This window comes from Salvelinus fontinalis, chromosome 31, assembly GCF_029448725.1.
Source record: "Salvelinus fontinalis isolate EN_2023a chromosome 31, ASM2944872v1, whole genome shotgun sequence".
In the NCBI taxonomy this organism is placed as follows: Eukaryota; Metazoa; Chordata; class Actinopteri; order Salmoniformes; family Salmonidae; genus Salvelinus; species Salvelinus fontinalis.
In genome coordinates, this window is record NC_074695.1 from 4,946,745 (window position 1) to 4,956,744 (window position 10,000).

General features: G+C 47.6%; 1 protein-coding gene across 4 annotated transcripts in view; it reads right to left on the minus strand.

Annotated features, from left to right (window-relative positions):
- The window catches only part of cacna1fb (calcium channel, voltage-dependent, L type, alpha 1F subunit), a 197,851-nt gene that overhangs the window by 71,678 nt on the left and 116,173 nt on the right, over window positions 1-10,000 (minus strand). For all 4 annotated transcript variants that reach the window (XM_055891144.1, XM_055891142.1, XM_055891143.1 and 1 more), the window contains exons 12-18: window positions 7,847-7,873; window positions 6,473-6,633; window positions 5,905-6,136; window positions 2,222-2,429; window positions 1,419-1,539; window positions 450-522; window positions 235-292 (exon numbers count right to left, since the gene is read on the minus strand). In XM_055891144.1, the coding sequence (XP_055747119.1) occupies window positions 235-292; window positions 450-522; window positions 1,419-1,539; window positions 2,222-2,429; window positions 5,905-6,136; window positions 6,473-6,633; window positions 7,847-7,873 (880 nt within the window). The remainder of the gene's footprint in view (window positions 1-234; window positions 293-449; window positions 523-1,418; window positions 1,540-2,221; window positions 2,430-5,904; window positions 6,137-6,472; window positions 6,634-7,846; window positions 7,874-10,000) is intronic.

Below are 10,000 nucleotides of genomic sequence, written 5' to 3' on the forward strand. Positions count from 1 at the left end.
CACCACCACCAACACCACCAACACCACCAACAACACCAACACCAACACCACCAACACCAACAACTACACCAACAACACCAACACCACCACCACCAACAACACCACCAACACCACTAATTGCGCCCAATCGGCCCAGCGTCCTCCAGGCCGGGGTAGACTGTCATTGTAAATAAGCATTTGTTCTTAAACTGACTTGCCTAGTTAAATAAAGGTTAAAATATATAATAATATTACCTTCAGTTCTCCACTCTCTCCCTCCCCTTCCTTTGCTTCCCCCTCTTCTTTCTTCTCTCTGTAAAAAAATGAAGAAATAAATGAATCATCGGATTTCATTCCACCACGTTCTCTATTGCAGCCCCTTCATGTTACTTTGCATTATCCCAGCCCCTTCATGTTACTTTGCATTATCCCAGCCCCCTCTCTCTCCTTTATTATCTCTCCATTCTTACTCTTTCTTTGTGTCACCGTCTCCTCCTGCTAAGTTGTCCACAGCGATAGCCAAGAAGACGTTCAGCAGGATATCTGACCTGACCGTTAGGGACGAAGACACAGACGGAAGGGAAATACTAGTACTATGGGTGTATAATGGCTGTTCTGTGGGTGTAAATATGTGTACTGTGGGTGTACGTATGCATACTGTGGGTGGGTGTATAATGTGTACTGTGGGTGGGTGTATAATGTGTACTGTGGGTTTAAATATGCATACTGTGGGTGGGTGTATGTGTACTGTGGGTGTACGTATGCATACTGTGGGTGGGTGTATGTGTACTGTGGGTGGGTGTATAATGTGTACTGTGGGTGTATAATATGTGTACTGTGGGTGTAAATATGCATACTGTGGGTGGGTGTATAATGTGTACTGTGGGTGTATAATATGTGTACTGTGGGTGTAAATATGCATACTGTGGGTGGGTGTATGTGTACTGTGGGTGGGTGTATGTGTACTGTGGGTGGGTGTATAATGTGTACTGTGGGTGTATAATATGTGTACTGTGGGTGTACGTATGCATACTGTGGGTGTATAATGGGTGCACTAAAAGGAATAATAATTACATGAGTTGGACAAAAAAGGTGAAATACACAGAGAACCAAAACAGTGAGCAGACACCCCCCCCTTTTTCCTCTCTATTTAAAACAGTGAGCAGACATCCCCCCTTTTTCCTCTCTATTTAAAACAGCAAACAGACATCCCCCCTTTTTCCTCTCTATTTAAAACAGCAAACAGACATCCCCCCTTTTTCCTCTCTATTTAAAACAGTGATCAGACATCCCCCTTTTTCCTCTCTATTTAAAACAGCAAACAGACATCCCCCCTTTTTCCTCTCTATTTAAAACAGCAAACAGACATCCCCCCTTTTTCCTCTCTATTTAAAACAGCAAACAACACCATTCCTGTGATGGTCTGTGTGGAAGGATACAGTTACCACAGATGAAGAGGATGACAAAGTAGATACAGATGATCATGCCCGGGAAGACAGGCCCTCCGTACGCCATAATGCCATCATACATCACTAAGTTCCAGTCCTCACCTGTTAGAATCTGACATGACAGAGACAGAGAGAGAGAGCGATAGAGAAACAACATGCTTAGCCAAAACAAACATGAAACACTACTGTAAAAAAAAGCATTATGAAGCCTTGTTCAGATCCCATCCTCTGTATAATCTTACTTTACAAAGCACTACAAAGTATTTTGAAACATTCCGAAGCACGATGAAGCATTGTGAAGCACTGCGAAGCATTACAAAGCATGATGAAACATTATGAAGCATTGCGAAGCATTACAAAGCACGGCGAAGCATTTTGAAGCACTGCGAAGCATTACAAAGCATGATGAAGCATTATGAAGCATTATGAAGCATTACACAGCATGATGAAGTTAGAATCTGAAGCATTACAAAGCATCGCAAAGTATTACAAAGCACGGTGAAGCATTGTGAAGCACTGCGAAGCATTACAAAGCATGATGAAGCATTATGAAGCATTGTGAAGCATTACAAAGCATGATGAAGTTAGAATCTGAAGCATTGCGAAGCATTTTTAACTTAAACAACGCATCATGCACCATAACAAATCATCATAAAGCATTATGAACCATAATGAAGCCTTGTTCAGATCCCATCCTCCACGTAGTCTTATTGTATGAAGCAGTACAAAGCATTATGAAGCATTATAATACATTACGAAGCATTATGAAGCCTTTTTTTATCAGGTGGGGTTACCTGGAAGCAGGTAAGCAAGGCTTGGGAGAAGGTGTCGAAGGTGCTCCTCTTGGTCTGGGTCTCGTCGAAATTGAACTTCCCTCCGAACAGCTGCATGCCCAGCAGAGCGAAGATGATCAGGAAGAGGAAGAGCAGGAGCAGAAGGGACATGATAGACTTCATAGAGTTGAGCAGAGAAGCCACCAGGTTGGACAGAGCTGTCCAGTGACTAGAGGGACACACAGAACGGAGAGACGGTAGTTACTTATTAGAAACAGTACAATACAACTGTTGGGACAGACAGACAGGCAGACAGACAGACAGACAGACAGACAGGCAGACAGACAGACAGACAGACAGGCAGGCAGACAGACAGACAGACAGACAGACAGGCAGACATACAGGCAGGCAGACAGACAGACAGGCAGGCAGACAGACAGACAGACAGACAGACAGACAGACAGACAGGCAGACATACAGGCAGGCAGACAGAGGTTACTCTCACAACACCCCACCACACCACATCACTACACCACCACACCACACTACACCACCACACTACACCACACTACACCACCACACCACACTACACCACACCACACTACACCACCACACTACACCACACTACACCACCACACCACCACACTACACCACACTACACCACCACACCACACTACACCACACTACACTACACCACACTACACTACACCACATCACTACACCACCACACCACACTACCACACCACACCACACCACACTACACCACACTACACCACACTACACCACACTACACCACCACACCACACTACACCACACCACATTACACCACCACACTACACCACATTACACTACACTACACCACCACACTACACCACACTACACCACCACACCACACTACACCACACCACACTACACCACCACACTACACCACACTACACCACACTACACCACCACACTACACCACACTACACCACACTACACCACACCACATTACACCACCACCACACTACACCACACCACATTACACCACACCACTACACCACACCACTACACCACACCACACCACACCACACCACACTACACCACCACACTACACCACACTACACCACACTACACCACACCACACTACACCACATTACACTACACCACACTACACCACACTACACCACACCACATTACACCACCACCACACTACACCACACCACATTACACCACACCACTACACCACACCACTACACCACACCACACCACACCACACCACACTACCACACCACACCACACTACCACACCACACCACACCACACTACACCACCACACTACACCACCACACCACACTACACCACCACACCACTACACCACACTACACCACCACACTACACCACACCACACCACACCACACCACACTACACCACACTACCACATCACTACACCACACCACATCACTACACCACACCACACCACACTACCACACCACACTACACCACCACACCACACTACACCACCACACTACACCACCACACCACACTACCACACCACACTACACCACCACACTACACCACCACACCACACTACACCACCACACCACTACACCACACTACACCACCACACTACACCACACCACACCACACCACACCACACTACACCACACTACACCACCACACTACACCACACTACACCACACTACACCACCACACTACACCACACTACACCACCACACTACACCACACCACACTACACCACCACACTACACCACACTACACCACCACACTACACCACACCACACTACACCACACTACACCACACCACACTACCACACCACACTACACCACACCACACCACACTACACTACACCACACCACACTACACCACACCACACTACACCACACCACACTACACCACCACACCACACTACACCACCACACTACACCACACCACACTACACCACACTACACTACACCACCACACTACACCACACCACACTACACCACAACACACTACACCACACTACACTACACCACCACACTACACCACACCACACTACACCACACTACACCACCACACCACACTACACCACACTACACTACACCACACTACACCACCACACTACACCACCACACTACACCACACCACACTACACCACCACACTACACCACACTACACCACCACACTACACCACACCACACTACACCACACTACACCACACCACACCACACCACACCACACCACACCACACCACACTACCACACCACACTACACCACCACACTACACCACACCACACTACACCACACTACACTACACCACACCACACTACACCACACTACACTACACCACACTACACTACACTACACCACCACACCACACTACACCACACTACACTACACCACACTACACCACACCACACTACACCACACTACACCACCACACCACACTACACCACACTACACTACACCACACTACACCACCACACTACACCACCACACTACACCACACCACACTACACCACCACACTACACCACACTACACCACCACACTACACCACACCACACTACACCACACTACACCACACCACACCACACCACACCACACTACCACACCACACTACACCACCACACTACACCACACCACACTACACCACACTACACTACACCACACCACACTACACCACACCACACTACACCACACTACACTACACCACACCACACTACACCACACTACACTACACTACACTACACTACACCACACTACACTACACTACACCACCACACTACACTACACCACCACACCACACCACACTACACCACACCACACTACACCACCACACTACACCACACCACACTACACCACACTACACTACACCACACCACACTACACCACACTACACTACACCACACTACACCACACCACACTACACCACACTACACTACACCACACCACACCACACTACACCACCACACTACACTACACCACTACACTACACCACACCACACCACACTACACCACCACACTACACTACACTACACTACACTACACTACACCACACTACACTACACTACACCACACTACACCACACCACACTACACCACCACACTACACTACACTACACTACACTACACTACACTACACCACACTACACTACACCACACTACACCACCACACCACACCACACTACACCACCACACTACACTACACTACACTACACTACACCACACTACACTACACTACACTACACCACACTACACTACACTACACCACCACACTACACTACACCACCACACCACACCACACTACACCACACCACACTACACCACACTACACTACACCACACCACACTACACTACACTACACTACACCACACCACACCACACTACACCACACTACACTACACCACACTACACCACACTACACCACCACACTACACTACACTACACTACACTACACTACACCACACTACACTACACTACACTACACTACACCACACCACACTACACCACCACACTACACTACACTACACTACACTACACTACACTACACCACACCACACTACACCACACTACACTACACCACACTACACTACACTACACTACACTACACCACACCACCAAAAATAGTACAGTGTAAATAGCAGGCCTTCACAACGCAGCACAGAGATGCAACAACAGACCACACAACCCCTCAGTATGTATATGTATATATATATATCTACCGTGTCACTTTAAATATCCTGAGGAGTCGGACACAGCGAAGCACGGAGATGCCGAGAGGCGGCATGATCTCCAGCTCCACCAGAGTGGTCTCCGTGATGCCTCCACACACCACGAAGAAGTCGAAGCGGTTAAAAAAGGCCTTGAAGTAGCCGGTCTGAGACGTCCCCAGAGCATACATCTTCAACAACATCTCCACCGTAAACAGAGACAGCAGAACTTTGTTGGCTATGTCTAGGGGAGGGAAGAGAGAGAGAGAAAGAGCGAGAGAAAGAAAGAAAGAAAGAAAGAAAGAGAGGGAGGGAGGGAGAGAGCGAGAGAAAGACCGGAGAGAGACAAGTGATGGAGAGGGGGGAAGAGAGAGAGAGACGGGGGAGGGAGGGAGAGAGAAAGAGATGGGGAGGGAGGGAGGGAGGTAGAGCGTCACCAAGATTTCCAATTTACTCATTATATGTGCTCAGAGCCACTCAGCTGTGTGTGTGTGTGTGTGTGTGTGTGTGTGTGTGTGTGTGTGTGTGTGTGTGTGTGTGTGTGTGTGTGTGTGTGTGTGTGTGAGAGAGTGTTACCTACCCTGGACCTCTGTGAGCCAATCTGGCTGGTCGTAGTGTTCTGAGGCGCTGCAGATGGTGTTGAGGAACACCAGAAACAGAACTAGCCAATAGAACGTCACCGACTTGACCGCCACGCGGCAGTTCCTCCGACACACCCGGTTCCACCGCCGCAACGTTCGACTAAAGAGGGTACACCGGGAGATAATGTTAAAACTAGAGTGTTTGTGGTTACATGTATTCCCCTTTAATTACTTTTGTATTAATTCTGGACTCTTGGTAGGCAGATCATACCTGACAGAGTGGACTGAGACAGACAGAGAGCGACAGAGACAGAGATAGAGAGAGAGAGAGAGAGAGACACAGAGAGAGAGAGAGACAGAGAGAGACAGAGTGGATTGAGACAGAGACAGAGAAAGAGACAGAGACAGACAGAGAGAGACAGAGACAGAGACAGAGACAGAGACAGACAGAGACAGAGACAGAGAGAGACAGAGTGAGAGAGAGAGACAGAGAGACAGAGACAGAGTGGACAGAGACAGAGAGACAGAGACAGAGTGGACAGAGACAGAGTGGACAGAGACAGAGTGGACAGAGACTGAGTGGACAGAGACAGAGTGGACAGAGACAGAGACAGAGTGGACAGAGACAGAGACAGAGTGGACAGAGACAGAGACAGAGTGGACAGAGACAGAGACAGAGTGGACAGAGACAGAGACAGAGTGGACAGAGACAGAGACAGAGTGGACAGAGACAGAGACAGAGACAGAGACAGAGACAGAGACAGAGACAGAGACACAGACAGAGACACAGACAGAGACACAGACAGAGACACAGACAGACAGACAGACAGACAGACAGACAGAGACACAGACAGACAGACAGAGACACAGACAGACAGACAGACAGACAGACAGACAGACAGAGCCAAAGGCAGATGCAGAGGGAAAGACAGAGACAGACAGACAGAAGCAGAGAGAGACAGAGACAAGGGCAGGGGCAGAGAGGCAGACAGAGACAAGGGCAGGGGCAGAGAGGCAGACAGAGACAAGGGCAGGGGCAGAGGGAGAGACAGAGGCAGACAGAGACAAGGGCAGGGGCAGAGAGGCAGACAGAGACAAGGGCAGGGGCAGAGAGGCAGACAGAGACAAGGGCAGGGGCAGAGGGAGAGACAGAGACAAGGTTAGGGGCAGAGAGGCAGACAGAGACAAGGGCAGGGGCAGAGGTAGAGACAGAGACAAGGGCAGGGGCAGAGAGGCAGACAGAGACAAGGGCAGGGGCAGAGAGGCAGACAGAGACAAGGGCAGGGGCAGAGAGGCAGACAGAGACAAGGGCAGGGGCAGAGGGAGAGACAGAGACAAGGGCAGGGGCAGAGAGGCAGACAGAGACGACTCACCAGCAGCTGTTATTCATAATTCGAGCGCTGATATCAACATGACAAAGAGAACAGACCAGACAACAGCAGGTTTTAATGATACCGTAATGACATAACTACGACAATACTAATTCTAACTGAAATGCCACCGTCAGGACAAATTGGACACATCACCCTAGGACCAGTTCCTGCTGTACTATTTAACACGCTTGCCAAATATCAGAACTTAAAACCAAACTGATCATGCAATATTATGTGCTTTTGATGTAACTCAGCAAAAAAAAAAAATGGTTTCTCAGTTTCTCGAACAACATTTTAATTCATTAATAAACAAGTCTAGAATCATGCAGCAGATAGAGGCATTCTTCTTCGGGTTCATTTATTCATATAAAATCATTTGTTTTTTAAATAAATAGTTTAAATAAATACTTGATAGAAGGTACTGTATTGTATAGGTGTCTTTAACCACACCAGTGTGGGCCTTCAGCCTCTGAGTTGTACATATTAATTACTTTCTAAACTCAGCAAAAAAAGAAACGTCCTCTCACTGTCAACTGCGTTTATTTTCAGCAAACTGAACATGTAAATATTAGTATGAACATAAGATTCAACAACTGAGACATAAACTGAACAAGTTCCACAGACATGTGACTAACAGACATGGAATAATGTGTCCCTGAACAAAGGGGGGGGTCAAAGTCAAAAGAAACAGTCAGTATCTGGTGTGGCCACCAGCTGCATTAAGTACTGCAGTGCATCTCCTCCTCATGGACTGCACCATTTTTGCCAGTTCTTGCTGTGAGATGTTACCCCAGTCTTCCACCAAGGCACCTGCAAGTTCCCGGACATTTCTGGGGGGAATGGCCCTAGCCCTCACCCTCCGATCCAACAGGTCCCAGACGTTCTCAATGGGATTGAGATCCGGGCTCTTCGCTGGCCATGGCAGAACACTGACATTCCTGTCTTGCAGGTATTCACGCACAGAACGAGCAGTATGGCTGGTGGCATTGTCATGCTGGAGGGTCATGTCAGGATGAGCCTGCAGGAAGTGTACCACATGAGGGAGGAGGATGTCTTCCCTGTAACGCACAGCGTTGAGAATGCCTGCAATGACAACAAGCTTAGTCCGATGATACTGTGACACACCGCCCCAGGCCATGACGGACCCTCCACCTCCAAATCGATCCCAGGCCTCGGTGTAACGCTCATTCCTTCGACGATAAACGCGAATCCGACCACGTGGTCTGCCACTGCGAGGACGATCAGCTGTCCATCCTGTATCCCTGTACCGCCTTCTTAGGCGTCTCACAGTACGGACATTGCAATTTATTGCCCTGGCCACATCTGCAGTCCTCATGCCTCCTTGCAGCATGCCTAAGGCACGTTCACCCAGATGAGTAGAGATCTTTCTTTTGATGTTTTTCATAGTCAGTAGAAAGGCCTCTTTAGTGTCCTAAGTTTTCATAACTGTGACCTTAATTGCCTACCGTCTGTAAACTGTTAGTGTCTTAACGATCGTTCCACAGGTGCATGTTCAGTGTTTTCACCGTGTTTAAACCCTTTACAATGACGATCTGTGAAGTTATTTGGATTTTTACGAATTATCTTTGAAAGACAGGGTCCTGAAAAAGGGACGTTTCTTTTTTTTGCTGTGTTTATTTTGGACCATTTTCAATATATTCACATATTCAAACACGCTATTTTCCAAAACTCAAACAATATGGCCGCTGTGCGCTAATGAGCTTTAATGTTTGTTCCTGCTCAACGACACCACAATGTGTCCAAACTCAACCATATTTTACAGGTCAGTTAGACTCATATCCTCGAGCACGCGTGACAAATTTCATCACGCTGAGTCAAAAGAGATCAAGAGATTATAAAATTGTGCCTGTTATAGCGCCACCGTGTGGTCGACATGAATGTGCTTACAGTTGAGTTGAGTCTTCACGGTGTTTGAAAACATTGTACCAAGTTTCGTTACAATACGAATGTCAGAGACTGATTTATATACACTTGTGACCGATCACTCCTACGTGAATGTTTATTGTTCAGTTGCGGCCATTTTGTTTGTTGTTTGTTGTTTGTTGTTGTTTGTCCTACTGGATTGTTATCACAGACCTTCATCATGAAGTTTTATGAAAATCTATCATTTCAGAGGAGTAGCGTTTTTTTTGT